Here is a 21,734-nt window from a genome sequence, read left to right on the forward strand (position 1 = left end):
AAAGGAATAAGCTTCTGTCTCACAGGAAAAATGTGGATAGATAGTCTATGCCAGGGGTGTCAGTCTTAAGGCCCGGGGGACTAATTCAGCCCATGGGGTACTTAGATCTGGCCCCCTGGGGCTATCCTGAAAACAGCAAAAGACTGGCCCATGGTGCCTCTGCCAATGAAAATGGAGCTCAGGAGGGAGCTCCATTTTTGCTGGCAGAAGGTTGCAGGAGGATATGACAGCCAAAAACGGAGCTCGGGAGCCCATTTTCACTGGCAGATCACTCAGGCTGCCACAGGTGCCTTCGACACAAGTGACATCATGCTGAGAGGTCCAACACAACCCTGATGCAGCCCTCAATGAAATCAAGGTTGACACCCTTGGTCTATGCCATACATGGACCTCCTTATCTCTTTCCATAGTTCCTTTTCTCTGTAAAGCAGAAGTAAAATTAACATATTTGAAAGAATATTGACAATAACCTGAGCATTTCAGTTATTGCAGCAAGAACAAAATATACATTCAGTATTATTAGCAGAGATAGTAGAATGTGTTGGATTTTAGTTATGTGGTACAGTATTCAGAATCAGATCTATTTTGTGACAAAAAGAAGGGGGGGCATTATTTTTATACCATTCCTGGGGGTGATTTACAGTCTCTGAATCTTCAAAAAAAGCCTAATCTGGAAGTTTGAGAAACTGTTGGATGTGCACGCTTTAATAGGAAATGAGAACTTTAGAGGGAAAACACAACTAATACTGCTATCTCACTTATTTTAGCAGCTTAGCTACATCTTAGTTCACCCAGTGTATATCCTTTGAATATGTGATAGATATTTCATTGATGTCTAGTACTTAAGATTTTTAATAATTATTTAGTTTGATTTGTTTGATTTATAATGCTGTTATTCAATATCTTAATCTTGGTGCCAACTGGCTGCCTTAGATCTACTGGATCTATTTGTCATTCTCATTTGGGGAAAAGTATAATAATTTTTAAGATCTGGTTTAATTTTGTAAATAGGCACTATATAGGGATATTCTTGAAGTTGAATTGTTTTTGTTTTTTTCTCTAAGGTAAATATATGCAAATGATGAACATTTTGAAGCCCATTGCATTTGATGTGATTCACTTTATGTCGCAGCTTTTTGATTACTATATGTATGCAATATATACATTTTTTGGCCGAAATAACACAGTAAGTAAATATAAATATACAGTAATTTTGAGCACTTTATAAATGGAAAATAATGGAATTAGTTGTGGCTGGCACCGTACATTACCTGTGAAATATTACAAAGACCGCGGAAGTGTTTTTCTTACTTTGATTTTTAAGAGTACTTCTCCCCCCCAATGTTTCTATACAGTCTATGTAATCAAAGAATAAAGCTTTTGTAAATTGAGCATTGATGAAGAAAAGACATAAGATATTCTGAAATAGTTTTTTCTGAAATATTTTTTTTAATTATTGTTCAAATCTTAGGGCTTTAAACGTGATGCCTCTTAATTTGCCTATATAAAGATGATGGAAGGTACTGACAATGATAAATACAATATAATTATCCGTTCTGAAAGGGAATGGTTTTAAACCAATGGAAAGATTTTATTTGGGACTGATATTGTATTGTTATGTTTTGAAAAAAAAATGTCCTGGAAGAATAAAAACAAGAGGTCAATGGTATCACATGTGCATTGATTCTAAATATAATGAAAAATTCAGTGAAAAGATGGAAACAAACTTCAGGTTAAGTGCACTTCCTTTCCATATCTCAGTGACTTTGTTGCAAAGATCCTGCCTTGTATTATGCTAATGTTGATAATTACATCTGAATAAAAGTCTGATGTAATGATTAGCATTTGGAAATAGATTAAAGTAGCTACTATTAAAGTAGTTATTTGTACAGTTATCTCAATATAATACCATGAAGATCATGGTATATATATAACCTCAACAATATGGTTCTAATTTATAGATAAATGAATATTATTTTAGTTCCATTGTCTTCAGAGAGCATAGAATTGGCTGTGGTCATTAGGTCTCTTGGCTCAAATTAGGAAAAAGTGAAGTTTTGTGCTCTACATTTGGATAAAATACTGCCAAAGTTTGATAAGCTGGCCCTTATAATGTCAGTTCTGCTGTAGTTGTTAAGTGATTCACCCACAGTCATTTAAGTGCAACAACATATAACCATGTCTTGTGACTTACTGCCAACCTAGCAATCCATTCTGCTTTTCAAAAGCTGACTAAGGTCATAAATAGTGATCAAATAACGATGGGACACTGCAATATCATAACTGCAAACTGGTTGTCAAAAGCCTGAATTGCAGTCATGTGACCAGGGGATACTGCAACAGTGCTAAGTTTGAGTCTTTATGACTGGTTATAAAGCTACATTTTTGGCACCAGTGTAAATTTGATTGGTTGCTAAACAAGGCAGTAGCTAAGTATGGTCCATACCAATGAATCAAAATCAGCTTAATTCTTCCATGATCCTGTTGTTAACTGACACTTTTCTTGGAAACTTAAAAATCTGCATTATAAAAGTTGGTGATCGGAGAGTATGACAAGGGATGTTGCTGAGTAGTAATTCTTCGATCAGATTTGCATTCACTTGGGTTTTTCTATGCCTCAAAGTATAATCATATTGAAGAAATATAAACAATATTGATTACTATCTTCCAAATCAGTAGATAATTCTTATGACAATATTAAATGTATGTAGCTATTTTATAGCACAGAGATTAATTCATCTTTAATATTTATGGATAGGATTGATGAATTAATTAATTTCATGTTTCAGCAATTTCATTGGGGTTAGGGCATTGGTTATGAAGAACATGTCAGTGGCAGTATTGGAAATTGGAAATTGTCTTGCATTTATTTATCTTTAACCCAAGGCTTATTACTGAAAATTCCCTCTCATTTCTAGTTTGAATCAACAGGACTTGGACTTAGCAGCAGTAGGCTTCGCACCACATTGAATAGAATCCAGGAAAGCTTGATTGATCTGGTAAGTCACAGGATTTTGCTAGAATTTTTGCAAGAGGATTAAAATGGGAAGATTCATGTATTCTCAAATTTATCTTAAGAAAATATGGGGATTTAAGATATATTTTGTTTCTAACAGAACAATTTTGAGGATTAATCCTTTCTCCGTATTTTTATGTCATGAACAAAATAAACTTGTAATGAAGATGCTGTGCTGTAGTGCATGTTCTTAGGTGAAAAAACACTACAATGTACCTGCCATCTCCCCACCCACCCACACGCACCCAAACACACATGAAAAACAATTCATAACAAATGGTAATAAAATATATTAAATCATTTAAATATATTAATCAATAAATAAATACTTTATATTTACAATGTAAAATTGTAAATATTTTTGAAAATGCCTATCTAAGCAGCTGTGGCCTGGAATCTTTGGAGAATGTCCTTGCAGTATCCAAAAAGAGTGGAAAACATGCCCCATTCTTACATGCTTTTTGGAGGCTCTAGAGTTCACTGACGCATGACCCAGAGGGTCTAGAAGCCTTGGGGTATCACCAAAAATGGCATGAAAACATATACCATGTTTCCCCAAAAATAAGACTGGGGTCTTATTGTCTTTTGCCCCACGAAATATGGCCTTGGGCTTATTATAGGAAGAGGGCTTATTGTTTTGGGGTTGCCGGTCAGCTGCTCCCTTGCCGACTGACTCCCGAAGAATCGGGCACAGCCTCAGGGGCGAAGCAGCCATGAGGTGACCATGCTCATGAGCAATTGCCTGGTGCCATTCACTGACCTAGGGGGTATCCCTAAGGCGCCAAAGTACTTGGCGCTTTGCCCGCTCCCCAGCTCCCATGGCTTGGCACATTCAGGATACCCCCTAGATCAGTGCATGGAGCTCTGCCCAGCTGGAGAGGGGAGTTGCCCAAGCGCCTGTTCTGCCCCCGCTGCGCTCTGAGCATAACTTCTTCTGTGGCTTCCAAACTCCAAAACCCGGCTGCCGAGTCTTCCAGCAGCAGCCACTCTAGGAATCCGCTCTATGGTTGTGGGATGGCTGCTAGTCTTCTGGAGAAAGACCCCCTCTCCAGTCGGGCAGAGCTCCATGCACTGACCTAGAGGGTATCCCAATGTACTAAGCCATGGGAACTGGGGAGCGGGCAGAGTGCCACCTGCCTTGGCGCCTTAGGGATACCCCCTAGATCAGTGAATGGCACTCTGCCTGGCTGGAGAGGGGGTTTGCCGGGCGGTTGCTCGTGAGAGTGGTCTCCTCATGGCTGCTTTACCCCTGAGGCTGTGCCCGACTCTTTGGGAGCCAGTTCGCAAGGGAGCAGCTGTCCAGCAACACCCCCCCTCCAGCCAAGCAGAATGCCACTCCCCAACCTAGTGGTATCCTGAAGGTGCCAAGCAACATGAGCACCTTTCCCCCGGCTCCCGTGGCTTGGCGCCTTCAGGATACTGCTAAGTCAGTGAGCGGTGTTCTGCCTGGCTGGAGGGGGGTTGTCCAGGAGGCTTATTTTTGGGGGTGGGCTTATATTTTAGCCCAAGCAAAAAATGTGGCAAGGCGTTAGTTTCAGGACAGGTCGAATTTTCAGGGAAATACGGTATGTTCAACATCACAATCTTTTCCTCAGGTTAGCTGCACAAATACTTTCAGGGAAGACAAAGTAGAATTCTTTCTAAATCTGTATTTGCTTTCCTTAGGCAATTTTTTTCTTTCCTAAAAGAAAGTTTAAGTTTTAAACTGGTAAGTGTTTCATTCAGAAGCTGTTTAAGTTTGTATTCTTTATATTCTCTTCTTTTTTTAAAACCATCTAAATGATAATCTCCATAAGATATTTCCAGAGTGTGTTTGTGCTAAATACACATAAAGTTATTCTGCTCATGCACAGTTTATTTCTAAGCCTATACAAAAATGAAAGGAGTTAATTGGACTAGCTAAGAGAGAAAAGTAGTCTTCCCAAGAGAAAAAAAGATTGGCTTTGGCTTTGAAACATGTGATGTAAAATCTTGTTGTTGTCATTTAATTTGTGCTTACTAATATGGACTTACATCATTTATATTTACGGGAGAAAATTATTCATACTAAGTAGGAATTTGAATATTTTAAAAAAATCTAGTAGAAATGTTTTATTTTAACGTTAGTATACTAACCTTTATAAACGAATCTTATATTGTTTTGAGTTTACATGTGTTGAGTATGGAATCAGGTCCTAGAGAACTTCCAGAATTTACAGCCAAACTTAATTTTGCCAGTGTGGCTAGGATTTCTTTAATTTATATTTCAAAACCTCTGAAGGGTAAAAAGTAGAGAAAGCTTTAAATAAACTTGCATTAGTGACAAACTATTCCGTAAATCACCTTTAATTTGCAGCTATATATCTGCACAGTTATACCTCTACTGGGAAGGAAAGTCTATGCTATTATAGCCATAGATTCTTAACTTCCCTTAAGAATCTGCTGAATTAGCAGACATTGAATGAAAGCAGGTGATCTCACCCATGCTCCTTTTTCTGGGTGGGAAACACACAGTATTTACAGAGAAGTAAAATGAATGATGATTACTAGGACTGATGTCATTGGAGAACAGTTTTCTTTAGGAGTTCAGAAACAGTTCTTTGATTGTAATCACGTACTGGACTAGTTGAGCATAAAGGACTTTTGAGTCATAGTTTATAAGGGAACATAAAAGTAGTGTCATGGTAGGCAGGGTATCTCCCTCATCCTTGCAGAACAAGTTACTTACCCCTATAGATGGATTGATGAATACAAATCATGGTTGTCCAGAGACCGATTTAAGCTTTCACCTACTAAAACTGAATCAAGTAATTGTGGTATGTTTAACATAATCATGCTTAAAATCTATAACTTTTTATTATTTGAAAAATATTGTGTTATATTCTACAAGAAGATTGTGTAGAGGTAATTTTGGTATTCAGCCATACTTTAGCCTGAGCAACCCTATACAAGAAGTACATCTCTTTTATGTAACTAATATCTAAAAAAAAAAAATCAAAGCCAAAAATGTCACCCAAAGTTGTTAAAAGGTTTAATAAATGATCAGCTAGGATTTATATGAGTTTTTAGTTTCTAATCTGTGTACTGTAGCAGGTTTAATAAGCAGAAAATAGCCCCAACTACTTTTCAGGCTTTTAAAGATTATTTGTTTATATGAAAGGTCTAAGGCTTCAAGCTTCTTTATCCCTTCTATTCCTTAACTTCTGAGAAATCTTTCTTTGGTAATGACGTCTAGCTGTTACCTTTTTGACCAACTGTATTTTAGATGACTTCCTGCATCGTGCTGACTTTGAATGGTTCTATTAAGTTTAATGTGGGTAATTTTGCTTTAAATAGAGCAAGTTCTTAAGTAGTTGTGTAAGAAGCAAAAAAAAAAAGTAATCACTTGCATCAAACAGCAAATTTCCTTCCTTTTCAGTTATGATTTAAGAGTTTGATATTACTTTAAAATTAGTGCTTTAGAATTAATTAAAACAAACATGAAAATCATATGTGTGCAGCGGAAAGGTTCAGCATTTACTTCTCAACAATAATAGGATAACAAGCACACAAATAGGTAGCTAAGGTAGAAAATTAAATCAACTCTTGGGTTTTTAACTGTTTTTCTGGATCTGAAAAGGTATCGTTATGGTCCAGTGTATTTGATCAGCCCTATCATGTCTTGTTCAGTATGTATGGAGAAGAGAAGGTATTTTTTACAAAATGTTGAAATTGAAAATATATCTTGACTGAATATAATTAGGATTTTGTAGGTAATGGGTTGCCTTCTTTTCATATTTGACAGAAAGATTTAGAGAAGGAAAAAATACTTTTACTTCTTTCTGCAAAAACCAAGGCAACGACCTGTTATATAATTTAAATTGTTACAGAAATGGATGGCCAAATTATATATTAATTCCTTTGTGTTGCTTGCCTTTGAAGACAATTTTTTTCTCTCCAGAAATGGAAATATTGTGAAATGGCTTAATTTTTCCATATGGAAAACTAGGACAATTATCTCTGTCTTGGTGAGCCCAGTAAGTTGTTGGGGCAGGTTTTTCTAGATTAAGGAATAGGAGTAGAATGGGAGTAATTTATTTACTTATTTATTTTATTAAATTTTATCCTGCTTTATTATTTAAGAAATCCAACATACATAATACTTCTTCCTCCTATTTTCTCTACAACAACAATCCTTTTAGGTAGATTGGGCTAAGAGAAGTGGCCCAAGGAATTTAACCAGTTTTCATGCATAAGAATAAGCTGTTCAACAAGTCCATTTGTGTGTCCAGTAGTAAAGATTGCATGTTTTAATAGAACTGTCCATGATGTCTTCCTCCTACATAGGAATCTAAATATAGGAAACACTAATGTGCAAAATCTATTGAGAACTGATACATGTCTTTGTGAATGTGTACTGTCTGGCAATTGCTCAAAAATACCCCCCCACCTCCCCAAGCAGTAAGAAGAAAATGCAAGAAAGAAATTTCGCTCTTTCTTGTACAGGAATTAATTGAGACCAGGAAACAATTGGTTCCTTTTAAGACTTTTTGTGTGTGTCTACCTGCTTTTTGATGTCTTAAACAAGACTTTTTCATCAATAGATTGAAATGAGGACCCAGAGTGTTTGAAGCAATATGCTGATGGGAATCCAAGAACTTTTTATTTACTTCTTTTTTCATTTGTATCTTGCCCTCATGTCTACTTGCAACATCATAGCTAGGATTGCAGGACATATCCTTCTGCTCAGATATTTGGATCAAAAATAGGACTTTCTGAGGCCTACCATATTGGATCAAAAAACCCTACATTGTTTGAGATGTGATTCTTTTCTTGGCAGATACTCCCTTTCTCTTCTTTTGTGCCCCGATAGCAAATTTCTTAATTTTCTTCTTCCGAATTTTGTGGCTTCACCCTCTTTGATTGGTCACATGAGGATTCTTGACTGATTATGACTCACACAGTATGGAGTGGTTTTGTTGTAGTACAAACTAGTGATATTTATGCCTGTGATGGTTTCCCTGAAGACAATTGGTGCTGGTTCAAATATTATTGTCCTCTGCAAATAACTGAACATGTTTGCCTCTTTCAGTGAGATTATAAAACAAACAGTAACAAAACAAGCACATAGGAGAGTATTTCAATATTGATGAAAGGATGAAAGTACTTCTGAACTACTGTGTTACCTCTGAGTTGCTACGTGCTTTGAATTAAAGTTTATAATGGCTTATTTACTGCATGTCTATGTGTTCAAATAATGCTAAATGCCATTAATGAGGAATTACCCAACCAATAATTTGGCCTTCCAGGGTGCCTTGTTTAAAACAGCCCTTGTTTTAAACTTAAATATCTCCTGTAGATGTCTGTCTAGCCTCCACTTAAACATGTTCAGTGAAAGGGAGTGCATCATAACTCTCAAGTTTCCTGTTGCAGCCTTACTCAGATCTGAATATGAACTGTATTTCCATTTAATTATCTATATTGTCAATATAGATAATGATTCTCAGAATCTTCCTACATTGCATATAGTGTAGGTTATATTTTCAGTTATCTAGAATATTTTATGAGAAATCATTATTGATTTTTCCTTAAGTTTTTCTTTCTGCAATCCTAATTTGAGCATAGGAATTGATTCATTCCTAAAAGTGCATTTATTTTTAGGGCAATAAAGGAGTTCCCAAGGATTGTGGTGTATAAATTCTAATCCGGTTCTTGTGACCCTCATTGAAAAACTATAAAATTATGGCCTCAGAGGAAATAAGAATGTTTTACTCAGTGAAACAAACTTTATATACACTATGCTCATAAAATGCATCAGAATCATGGGTTAGAAGATATCATTGTTATTCATAAAAGAGTGTTCAGAGCTAAAGATGCTGTATGTAATGTAAAGTTTCTGTCAGAAGAAGTAAATATGCTAACTTATGCCCTTGAAATGCAGAGTTTATTATTAATTATGCTAGCTCAGGACTACTGAAGAGTATTGATGATTATCTTCATATTATCTGACTTAATTAAGTTCATTTGATTATTTTTCCAATCAATGTAATTTCTTTCCCATCCTTTTCTACCCTACTTCTTTTGTAGGATGTGTCCTCTGATGTGGCTGGAACTCTGACTGCTGTTGAAGAAAGAAAGGAAAAAGTTCCAATGCCACATTTAAGTCATCTTGTAGTCTTGACATCCAGCAACAGTCTTTATGGTTTGGCAGAGAGAGTGGTAGCCACAGAATCCTTGTACGTTAAGAATCCTCAAAAGTTATTTTCTACTTCTTAAAATCAATTGCAAGATATATTATAAATTAACTTAGGCATCTATTAATAAATAAAACTGCAGCAGGACATAGTAAAGTTTGCCAACATTTTCCTGGCCCACTTCAGAAAAATATCCTATATCTGAAAGGTACCAGAGATGGAGAATGTTAGCATAGAGCATAGAGTTTTTTTAATTTGATTAATTCCTCCTTATATCTAACAAAGGCAAAGCATTGCCCTTCAAGACTATTTAAAAGTTACAAATGGTCCAGAGCACAATGGCACATATAGTATTGGGCATCCATAAATTTGTCCATATTAAATCTTTGTTGTGCAAGGTTCACTAGCTCCTGGTTGTCTACTGGGTGCACTTCAAGGTGCTGGTTATTGCCTTTCTCTAAGAATATCCATTTGTTCTACTATAGGGGTATCAAACTCAAATCTTAAATCTGGGCCACTAGTGCTTAAATCTGGGCTGTGGAGCCGGCCTGGAAATAGTAAGGACCAGCCCACAGTACCTCTGGCAGCCAAAAAAGGTGCCCCATTTTCGGCATGGATGGTCTCTTGTAGCACTCTGATGGCCAAAATGGGGCATGTGGGGGCAGTGCCCCATTTTGGCTGGCAAAGTGCTGCAGGAGGCCGTCAAAGCCAAAGATGAGGTGCGGGGACAGTGCCTAGAGCCCACCCATGTCCCATTTTGGCCGGCAGGGTGCTGCAGGAGGCATGCCCCTCCCCCAGCCTGCAGAAGAGAAATACAATGCTGATCCAGCCCTTGTAGAAATCCAATTTGACACCCTTGTTCCACTAGATCAGATAGGATGAGCATGCTTCTGGTCCCCTCTCTGAAGTTTTGCCATCTAGTGGACCTAAAAAACCTGCTTTTTTCATGGAAACTCCTACTTGGTAAATCGCCCTTCTGCCAGCGATCCCAGCTTTTTATCCTTTCAAAGAGTGTTAAGATGTAGCTTTTTTTTTACTGAGGTACTGGGATTGGAAGGCATGGAAGGCGAGTAGCAGAATCTGCTGTGGGGTCATCGCAAGTGGAATGACTAGAGCACAGGGTTTTTGTTTTTAGCTTTATTGATTGTATGATTGTTTTCCTTATTGAAGTTATGGTTTTTGTAAACCACCCAGAGTTACTTTAGGTGGGCTGCCATATAAATGCTTTGAATAAGTATGTAACTGCAGATACAATATTGATAGGCATCCATTCTAAATAGGCCTATTAAGTGTCAAGGGCAAAACAGATTTTGATCTTAGTAACTTTTCTGTAGTAATTAATTAATTAAATATATTTATATAGCTACCAAACTCACACATAGGTGACTTGATGTGACTTGCAAATGTTTTAAAAAAGGCTATCAAATAATAAATCCCAATAACAAAAACCTCACCCCATCCCTGTTTTGTTTTTTTAGAGTATTTTTGGCTGAACAATTTGAGTTTCTCCAGTCTCATCTTGATACTGTAATGCCTCCAGCCAAGAAGCCTTTTCTTCAACAGTTCTACTCACAGGTCAGGATTCTGAATACATTTTATTTTATTTTATTTTTGTAATTTTGAGTGTGTTAATGATTTTGTGAAGAAACACCTTTAAATGCCTAACAATTAGTGCCATTTGCTTAATGCATTCTTGTTTTTAATGTAATTACTGCAATAGAATTTGAAAAAACTTTGTGTTTCAGACAGTTTCAACAGCCAGCGAACTACGTAAACCTATATACTGGATTGTAGCTGCTAAAGCAATTGATTATGAACAGATGTTACTTCAGATGGCAAATATGAAGTGGGATGTGAAAGAAATCATGTCACAACACAATATATATGTCGATTCACTCTTAAAAGTAAGTTATTTTTAATTGCTTCATACTTAAATGTTCCTAACTAAGAGGTAACTTGTTAATATTAAAGCTTTGTTCCATGTTGAAAGCAATACATTTTTCCTTAAGTAATTTGATTCCTTCAGTTTCCTTCATTTTTGTCTATCCATGTTTAAATACTATGGCAGCATATGGAAACATTCTCACCAAAATCTGGTCTATGAATCTTAACAGAGGTATTGTAATATTCTTTTAATTAGAAGTACTAAAATGTGGTCCCACATAATAATATAAAGAAAAAAATACCATATTACTTATAATTTAATCAGTGCTGAGAAGATCAAATCCAATTACTACTGAAGACAATAGCAATAGCACTTAGACTTATATACCCCTTCACAATGCTTTACAGCCCTCTCTAAGTGTTTTACAGAATCAGCATATTGCCCCCAACAATCTGGGCCCTCATTTTACCTGCCTTGAAAGGATAGAAGGCTGAGTCGACCTTGAGCTGATGAGAATTGAAACTGCAGGCAGCTAGTATTCAGCAGAAGTAGCCTGCAGTATTGCATTCTAACTACTGCACCATTGCCGTTCAATCTTCTGCAATTTCCTTTTTGTCTGTCCATTCCAGGATGGGTTTCTTTAAGTCTGCTAAAGAATTATTTGCAGGCTTACTTAAAAGTCCTAATACTTTAAGAGTGAAATCAGAAGCATATGTATTCTGTAGTTCCTCTATTCATAATTTATAGTCCCAAATAAGCTTTTATTCGCGGGGAATGTTTTCCATTTTAATGGTTAAGGAACACCCTTTTTCTGTTCTTTGCATGAATGTTCTGAGCATTTCACACTAGAGTGGATAATGCTGTGGGCTCAGCTCACTTCTGTATTCAGCTGGAGCTTTAAAGGAAAGGAAAGGAAATGTTGTAGCTACGTTAACATGTTTTCTACATAACCTGGGATATGAGTAAAGAAGGATTCCAAGGTACGTATTTGTATGACTCACAGGTTTAGCTGCCTTTTAAATCTTTCAGTTGAAAGATTGAAGAGAATCAAGAAGAAGGCTGCATGCATGTCTGGTTTTCCATCATGTCTGAAGTCTTCTATACACTTAGACAAATCCCTGAGGAGGATCGCACACCAAGCTAAAATAATAATAATAATAAAAACATTAGATGGGAGTAACCACAATATTACTTGGATTCCTATTACAACCACATGGCACCATAGCGCACAAACCAACTAAATCCCTTCAAATCATTAAGTAAACCAAAAGACCTACAGGGGAAAAACAGGAATCATCTATCTAACAATGTACAGTGTAAATTTGTAATATTTACGATGTAGGACCAACAGGCAGAACTCTAGCAGAACATATCTGTTAATACCAACTAGTAGTAGATTTGATGAAAACTCCTTAATTTTATAGAAATGAACAGACTCAATCATAGTTTCAACTGGGAAATTGTGAGCATCTTAGATCAAGCCAAATCCAAAAACACTAGAGTATTCCTGGAAACCTGGTACTCTTGACAAATTGGCCATTAACAGGCACATAGACATAAAAAACATCTAAGTACCATTCAAAAGAGACAATCAAAAGAGCCAGAGAATAAACAAAAAAACCTGAAACAGCTCCTCATCAGCAATCAACATTCAGAGGAGCAGAGATTAACATCAAGATTAAAATTAAATCAATAATCAAGAAACAAAAATACTTCAATCAAGGAACTGACAAACCGTAAACAACAACCCAGTCAAGGAATCACCAAGACCACTCCCACCAACACTGACAGAGCAAACCATTAGAATATAAAATGAGAACAAACCCATTCCCTGCTAGCACTGATGATGTTACCTAGTTTGGTAATGAAACCTCTGCATGAAAACAACTAAATGAAGAATTCACCAAGGACCCCACAATTTAACGTTGAACTACAAATATTCTATTCTATTGGATTCCTATTTATAATATAAAAATAGCAAATATAAAGGAACATTTTGTAAAATGTAATATGGAACAGTAGCCTTGTGATCAGATTGGATTTTTCTCTATTAGTCTCCTCAAAAGCTATTCGATCCTGGCATATTCAGGATCTGCCCTATGATAATCAAGGCCTTCTGCAATGGGTTTGGATGTTCTAGCTATTTTTCAGGCTGCAATTGTTATGTTATTGTTCATATTTTAATACTATATTTTCAGCAAGAAGCTTTGAGCCTTGCTGGATTAAGCACCTATACTTTGTAGTAAATAAATAGGTAAACTATAATTAACTCTAGGTCAGCAGAATGTGCATTTAATAGCTTGGATGCAGTTGGTGCAGCCTCATTAGATGTAATCAATTTCATTAGTTATATGATCAGAATGTTTCCATACATAGATAATCAGTAGTTAATACATCATAAAATAGTTTTTCTTCATGACTCTTACTAACCTTCTTATGCAGAAACAGATTCATTCAATGAGAACTGAGATACACAAAGAGATGATAGGAGTAAGCCTTTTCAAATTTAGTCTTGAGATGTGTTGTAACTTCAACTCTTGAGTCTAAAGTATGGCTGTCAGGAAGGAATACAGGGAATTTTAGTTCTTATAAGTAAGAAGAGCCAGTTGGGAAAAGCTGCTCTAGAATGCCCATCAATAGCGAACACCTAGAAGTAAACAAAGTAATAGCCAAAAGCCAACATGGGTTTGTCAAAAACAGATCATGCCAGACTAAACTTATTGCATTCTTTGACAAAGTGACAAAGTTAGTGGACCAGAGGAATGCTGTCAATATAGTTTACTTGGACTTCAGTAAGGCATTTGATAAGGTAGACCATAACCTAAAGTAGAAGAATGTGGGTTAGACAGCATCACCACCAGATGGATTCGTAACTGGCTGACCAACCGCACTCAACCTGTAGTCCTCAATGGAACTGCATCTACATGGAGGGAAGTATGCAATGGAGTACCCCAAAGCTCTGTTTTAGGCCCAGTACTCTTCAAAATCTTCATCAATGATTTGGATGAGGGAATAAATGGGGAACTCATCAAATTTGCAGATGACACCAAGCTGGCAGGAATAGCCAACACTCCAGAAAACAGGCTTAAGATTCAGAAGGATCTTGACAAACTTGAACATTGGGCACTATCTAATAAAATGAAATTCAATGGTGAAAAGAGTAAGGTTCTACATTTAGGCAAGAAAAACGAAATGCATAGGTACAGTATAGGTGGTACCTTGCTCAATAGTAGTAACTGTGAGAGGGATCTTGGAGTCCTAGTGGACAACCATTTAAATATGAGCCAGCAGTGTACTCAGCTGCCAAAAAAGCCAACACAGTTCTAGGCTGCATAAACGGGGATAGAATCAAGATCACGTGAAGTTTTAATACCACTTTATAATGCCTTGGTAAGGGCACACTTGGAATACTGCATTCAGTTTTGGTCACCACGATGTAGAAAAGATTTGGAGGCTCTAGAAAGAGTGCAGAGAAGAGCAACAAAGGTGATTAGGGACTGGAGACTAAAACATATGAAGATCGGTTGTAGGAATTGGGTATGTCTAGTTTAATGAAAAGAATGACTAGGGGAGACATGATAGCAGTCTTCCAATATCTCAGGGGTTGCCACAAAGAAGAGGAAGATAAGCTATTCTCCAAGGTACCTGAGGGTAGAACAAGAAGCAATGGGGGAAAACTAATCAAGGAGAGAAGCAACTTAGAACTAAGGAGAAATTTCCTGACAGTTTGAACAATTAATCAGTGGAACAACTTGCCTCCAGAAATTGTGAATACCCCAACACTGGAAGTCTTTAAGAAGTTGTTGGATAGCCATTTGTCTGGAACGGTATAGGATTTCCTGCCTAGGCAGGGAGTTGGACTAGAAGACCTCCAAGGCCCCTTCCAACTCTGCTATTGTATTGTCTGACAGTTTCTGTGATTTTAATTTTGTATGTTTGCATGTTTTCTGCTTAGATGTATATTTATTGGTATTTACTGTATATTTCACCATATTTTAATACATTTATACATTATATAAATTTTATATAATTTAGGAATTTGAACAGTTTAACAAGAGGATGAATGAAGTGTCAAAGAGAGTTCGTATTCCACTGCCAGTTTCAAATATTCTTTGGGAACACTGCATACGACTAGCCAATAGAACAATTGTAGAAGGGTAAGTGCTATTTGGATAGTCTTTTTTAAATAAATATTTAACTCACAGTTGGACTAGTAGAGTTTTTTATTCATATAATGCATTCCTCCCTCAAGTCCTATCTCTCTTTCTCTTCTAGTCTTATAACCATAACCGCCAGCTACCTAATGTTGCCCACCCTTGATCAAAAATGTGCCATTGCAGACTTAATTAGTAGTTGTGAGATAAGTGAGCTTAGAATTTTGTTCGTTTTATAAGTATAATATGCTTGCAAACTGTGTGCCATATGTCTTACGTGAAGTTAAATTGCTGAATTCCGCTGAGCATATAACTTGGATATATGTGTAAGGATTTTATTTATTAGTGAATAACACTTCTATTCAAAAAAGACCAGCTGCTCCAGCACTCCATGGAGTAATTCTTGGAGTGTATTTTAGAATGTGTGTTGATTAAAATGTTTAGATTTTAAAAAAAGAGCCGAGGTGGTGCAGTGGTTAAATGCAGCACTGCAGGCTACTTCAGCTGACTGCAGTTCTGCAGTTCGGCTGTTTAAATCTCACCGGCTCAGGGTTGACTCAGCCTTCCATCCTTCCGAGGTGGGTAAAATGAGGACCCGGATTGTTGTTGGGGGGCAATATGCTGACTCTGTAAACCGCTTAGAGAGGGCTGAAAGCCCTATGAAGCGGTATATAAGTCTAACTGCTATTGCTATTGCTAGATGCATTCCAAAATAATTTCCTTTCTTGTATGTGCAGAAGCAACAGCTCCTATTCTAATGCAGTTCCAAGTAAAAGTAGTGCTTGATTTACCATTGTAATCGAGCCTGGAAATATAGTCCTAAGTCATGATGCTCATTAAGGGGATCACTGTTGTTAAACAGACCATGTACCTATTTTCCCCAATGGGTACTTTTTTGCTGGAAATCAGAAGCAAACCCTGGAAATGGGGGAAATGCCAAAAATTGTGGTCATGTGCAAATGGTCATAAATGCAAATCAGTTAACAACTATCCAAAATGCGATTTTCTGGCTTCAGAATGGGTCAGAAGTAGCTCGGGGGAGGTCTGTTATAACTTCGAACAGTTGCTAAACACTGGCCATTAAATGAGAACTATCTCTAGAAATCTTAGTTCTTGGATGACCTTTTGCTATTTCCCTTGTAATTTAACCACAATCTTCAGAAAATTAAAGCACCGAGCCAGATTCTTATCTCTTTGCTTACTTGTCTATCTAGTTATGCCAACGTCAAGAAGTGTAGCAATGAAGGTCGTGCTCTGATGCAGTTGGATTTTCAACAGTTTTTAATGAAGCTGGAGAAACTCACAGATATTAGGCCTATTCCAGACAAGGAATTTGTGGAGACCTACATTAAAGCTTATTATTTGACTGAAAATGACATGGAACGTTGGATCAAGGAACACAGAGTAAGAACCGATTTTTAGGTTTTCTCATTGTATTGGATCTGTTGGGCTGGAAATTTACAGTAGAAACTCTGGTCACGACCATAATTCATTCCATAACTTTGGTTGCAAGCCGATTTGGTTGTGATCCGAACTTTGAGAGCTTTCCAAATTTTGGAAATTTTGGGCTTACAAAAAAAAATGGTGCAGAAGGGGAAATTGTCTGCAAAAATAAGAAAAGATAATTTTTTTTGGTTGGAACCCGATTTGGTTGTGGCCAGAAGAGTTCGTGATGTATATTGATATGCTGGTGAGTCCAAATTGGTTCTTTGCTAATGTTTAAATATGAAAGAGAATCTCATGACTTCATTTTACTTTGTTAACGAAACCAAGCCTACTGTGCACGGATGTGGTGCATCCATTGCCTGTTTGGCAGCCTTTTCAATTCGGGTTTTCTGTGTTGAACTTAGTGGACACGAAGGTGAGTTCTAGAGCTGCTAAGTTATGCTTAAAGAGAAACATAGAAAACTGCAGAAAAAAGACCAAGCGGTCCATCAAGGCTGCTTTTTGATTTTTCCCCCCTTATGTAATTTTTTTGTTTTATTTTATTTTATTAATTTTTGTCAAATGATGGGATGACTTTATCCCAAGCATATTTAAATTCAGTTACTGAGGATTGATCCACTACCTCTGCTGGGAGTTGGTTTCATGGTCCAACTACTCTTTCTGAGAAGCAAATACTTTCTAACATTACTTTTGAACTTCTGTCAGTTTGAGATTACATCCCCCTGTTCTTGATTTTTGCTTAATATTGAAAATACTGCCTTCTAGAACCTTATTCACATTCTTAATATATTTAGAGCTTTCCCTATCTTCCAAGCTGCACATATTCAGTTTCTTCAATCTTTCCTGCACCATTTTTGTTGCCCATTTCTAGACTCAGTATTATCAATATTTAGTTATCAATATTTTTAAGTGAAGTCTCCAGAATTGGACACAATATTACAAATGGGATCTGACTAAAGCTCTACATAGCAAGATTAGGACCTCCCTTTTTCCTGTTGGTGACCTCTCGTGATGCATCCCAGAATTTTGTTTGCCTTCGTAGCTGCCTAGCGATGCATTAATTGTATAGTCATTTGCTAGCAGCACGTATATACAGTAAACACTTTTCTTATATTGTTCTGGCTAACATGGTACCCTTAATACTGTACTTTTCCAGATAATTCTTTTTCTCCAAGTGCAGGAACTTACATTTAGAAACATTAATATGCAGTGTCCACATTTTGTTAGGTAATCAATAGAATATTAACACCCACCCAAAAAAATAGGAAGAGAAAATGTCCCAGTGCAGTAGCTCCAGTACAAAGATACATCAGATTGAATAACAATAAGAAATACAATGTTTTTCTACCTGGTAATGTGCTAAAACTGGAGCACTACTGTTGTCAGTTCATGAACATTTCTGGGTTATTAGATGATAACTAAGACATTCTAGAAACAAAATACATTCTTTGAGCCAGAAATGTATTCAGCTTTTCTAATTTAGAAAGACATCCAAAGGAAACTTTGGGCAAACACATCAATTAATATCTAAACAAAAATAGTAAGTTTTAAATTTTGGTGATAACGTTGGCAGTTAAAAAAAACACTTTGGGTAATAAAGCCATAAAACCTTTAGAAGCTTTGTTTTATTCCCCTGTGGGTCATCCACAAATCTTTCAGGCTGTTTCCAAACAAGAAATCAATACCATAACTTGAATAGTTCTATTAAAAATGGTTCTTCTTTTTCATTTGGATTGGGGGTTTTTGGCTAATTTTGACATACTTGAATTTGTAAATAAAGTATTTAATCAGCAGAGTTGCAACTGCTTATGTTTGCAGTTGAGAGACCTAAGTGGTAATTCTGGATTGCTTTCAGTCATGTAGACATTTACTTTTCCTGGTGATAAATAGATGAACTGCTTTCCTTTGCTGTTTTATCTAAAAAATTCTGATTCAAATAATCAATCAAATGCTCTGGCAATATTTAAGTGGCAAAACTGTGCTTTTAAATTAGTTGTGTCCTGACACATCTTTAAGGATTATAGGATTGTAATAATTCATTGCATGCATCATAGTCTATTTCTTTTGATCAGATTCAGCATTGATAATTTGTTCTCTAGTCCCTTTGGCAGAACTAAATTCCAAATGTGAGCAGATTTCCTGAAACTTTGTTTTTATAGTATCTCTGAGTCTTAAGTCAATCTGACATGTTTTTCCTGAGGAGTAGAAAATAAATTTTAAGAGCCATGGGATGTTAAACTATTCATAGAATTTCATGCTGTTCAACATTTTACTAAAATTCTAACTAGCTCCTATTAAACTGCTATCCTTGTACTGGTATTTTCTTCAGCAGTTTGTACCATAAACAATATCCATCTCAGTCCCAGTTCAGCATTTTTTCCAGAATGGCCGTTTGGGGTGAAAAATACTTTTTTTGCTATGACAATTTTTTCTTGGCACTTATATTCTGTTTGCTGGAAACTAAACTATTTCTTTCCTTTGTATAGGAATATTCCACCAAGCAACTGACCAATTTGGTGAATGTTTGTCTGGGATCTCACATCAACAAAAAAGCTAAGCAGAAACTACTAGCGGCTATTGATGACTTAGATAGGCCTAAAAGATAATTCATAAGACTATCCGGTATCATGATTCTTTTCTTTTGGCCTGTGTTATTATTTGACTATGTGAAACATGAAGAAATAGCTCATGGAACGACAGATGAAGTTTGGCTAAATGGAGAAAGTGGGCATCCTTTTCTGACTGGCTCCAAAGACATTTGAAATCAGTGTGTGGTCTTCTCAATCCTCTATCCTCACTGCCACTTTGGCAGTGTGCTTTCTTTCATGATGAGTTAAATTTGTGTTTGTATGTGTAGATGTGCATGTTCGTGTATGCATATATTTACACACACACTAACATACAGTTGCAAGAAAAAATATGTGAACCCCTTGGGATTACATGGAGTTTTGCATGAATTGGTAATAAAATGTGCTGAAAATAATACTACACAAACATTAGATGTTGCCATGGTTTAATTGCACATAACATGTAAACATTCACAGTGCAGGGAGGAGAAAGTATGTGAACATTGGACTTAATAACTGGTTGACCCTCCTTTAGCAGCAATAACTTCAACCAAACGTTTCCTGTAGTTGCAGATCAGACCTGCACAACGATCTGGAGTAATTTTGGACCACTCCTCTTCACAAAACTGTTTCAGTGTAGCAATATTCTTGGGATGTATAGTGTGAATCACTCTCTTAAGGTCATGCCACAGCATTTCAATCGGGTTGAGATCAGGACTTTGACTGGACCACTCCAGAAAGCATATTCTATGCTGTTGAAGCCATTTTTGTGTTGACTTACTTGTATGCTTTGGGTCATTGTCCTGTTGTATCACCCATCCTCTGCGGAGCTTCAATTGGCGGACAGATGGTCGTACGTTTTCCTGCAAAATGTCTTGATAAACTCTGGAATTCATTTTCCCATCAATGACAACAATCCATCCAGGCCCTGAGGCAGCAAAGCAGCCCCAAACCATGATGCTCCCTCCGCCATCTTTTACAGTGGGGATGAGGTTTTGATGTTGGTGTGCTGTGCCTTTTTTTCTCCACACATAGTGTTGTGTGTTTTTCCCAAACAACTCAATTTTGGTTTCATCCATCTACAGTATATTTTGCCAGTAGTGGATTTGGATTTTATTCAATTTGTAGGCCGCCCTATTCCCCAAAGAGACTCAGGGCGGCTGAACAAAGCCAAGGGAGGGGAAATTACAAAAGTAAGACAAAGACAAACAGACAATACAAACAATTTAAAAGCACAACAGACACAGCAAATTCGAGTCGGGGGGGAACTCAACCCCAGGCTTGCTGGGACAGCCAGGTCTTCACGGCTGTCCGGAAGGCCTGAAGGGTGGAGAGGGTCCGAATCTCCACAGGGAGCTCGTTCCAAAGGGCTGGGGCAGCCACAGAGAAGGCCCTCCTCCGAGTAGTCGCCAGCCGACATTGGCCGGCAGATGGAATACGGAGGAGGCCTAATCTGTGGGATCGAATGGGTCTGTGAGAGGTAACCGGCAGAAGGCGGTCTCTCAAGTACCCAGGTCCAATACCATGTAGGGCTTTATCCGGATAAGACCGAGTGGCTGCTGTGTTTCCCTCCCACTAATTGGCCAAGTTTTCCATCTCTCAGGCTGGGGGGGTCAAACAGTATGCCCCTCAGACAGGGTTCGCAATTTGGGAGTCCTCCTGGACCCACAGCTGACTTTTGAACACCACTTGTTGGCTGTGACCAGGGGGGCATTTGCCCAGGTTCGCCTGGTGCACCAGTTGCGTCCCTACCTGAACCGGGAGGCCCTCACAACAGTCACTCGTGCCCTTGTGACCTCAAGACTGGACTACTGCAACGTGCTCTACATGGGACAGCCCTTGAAGAGCATTCGGAGACTTCAGCTTGTCCAGAATGCAGCCGCGCGAGCGATTGTGGGTGCACCTCGGTTCACCCACGTAACACCTATCCTCCGCGAGCTGCACTGGCTGCCTATTTGTCTTCGGATACACTTCAAGGCGCTAGTCGTCACTTATAAAGCTCTTCATGGTATTGGACCTGGGTACTTGAGAGACCGCCTGCTGCCAATTACCTCCAATAGACCGATTAGATCCCACAGATTAGGCCTCCTCCAAATTCCATCCGCTGGTCAATGCCGACTGGCGACCACCCGGAGGAGAGCCTTCTCTGTGGCTGCTCCGGCCCTCTGGCACGAGCTCTCTGTGGAGATTCAAACCCTCACCATCCTCCAGGCCTTCCGCAAAGCCCTTAAAACCTGGCTGTTCCGACAGGCCTGGGGCTAATGAGCTTTTGTCCCCCCTCGAATGGTATGGTTGTTGTGTGCTTTTAAATTGTGTATTGTTCTGTTTGTCTTTTTTATTCCTTATTTGTACACCCCCCCCCCTTGACTTGGGTTGTGAGCTGCCCTGAGTTCCCTTCGGGGGAAAGGGCGGCATAGAAATATAATAAATTCAATTCAATTCAATTTATAAGTAATAACTAGCACCCTGAAGCGTATCCGGAGACCAATCGGTAGCCAGTGCAGCTCGCGGAGG

The 21,734-nt window shown here is 37.8% G+C and overlaps 1 protein-coding gene across 2 annotated transcripts in view; it reads left to right on the plus strand.

Moving 5' to 3' along the window:
* VPS50 (VPS50 subunit of EARP/GARPII complex) overlaps nucleotides 1-19,600 on the plus strand; it is a 94,027-nt gene extending 74,427 nt beyond the window's left edge. Inside the window, exons 21-28 of one of the 2 annotated variants that reach the window (XM_032237394.1) lie at nucleotides 1,065-1,186; nucleotides 2,919-2,999; nucleotides 9,062-9,210; nucleotides 10,647-10,743; nucleotides 10,914-11,072; nucleotides 15,089-15,210; nucleotides 16,422-16,611; nucleotides 19,140-19,600. In XM_032237394.1, the coding sequence (XP_032093285.1) occupies nucleotides 1,065-1,186; nucleotides 2,919-2,999; nucleotides 9,062-9,210; nucleotides 10,647-10,743; nucleotides 10,914-11,072; nucleotides 15,089-15,210; nucleotides 16,422-16,611; nucleotides 19,140-19,259 (1,040 nt within the window). In that variant the 3' untranslated portion in view covers nucleotides 19,260-19,600. Of the gene's footprint in view, nucleotides 1-1,064; nucleotides 1,187-2,918; nucleotides 3,000-9,061; nucleotides 9,211-10,646; nucleotides 10,744-10,913; nucleotides 11,073-15,088; nucleotides 15,211-16,421; nucleotides 16,612-19,139 lie in introns of those variants that run through there. The other variant, XM_032237396.1, reaches the window with a different exon arrangement.
* Nucleotides 19,601-21,734: the final 2,134 nt, after the last annotated feature.

This window comes from Thamnophis elegans, chromosome Z, assembly GCF_009769535.1.
Source record: "Thamnophis elegans isolate rThaEle1 chromosome Z, rThaEle1.pri, whole genome shotgun sequence".
NCBI classification, from domain to species: domain Eukaryota; kingdom Metazoa; phylum Chordata; class Lepidosauria; order Squamata; family Colubridae; genus Thamnophis; species Thamnophis elegans.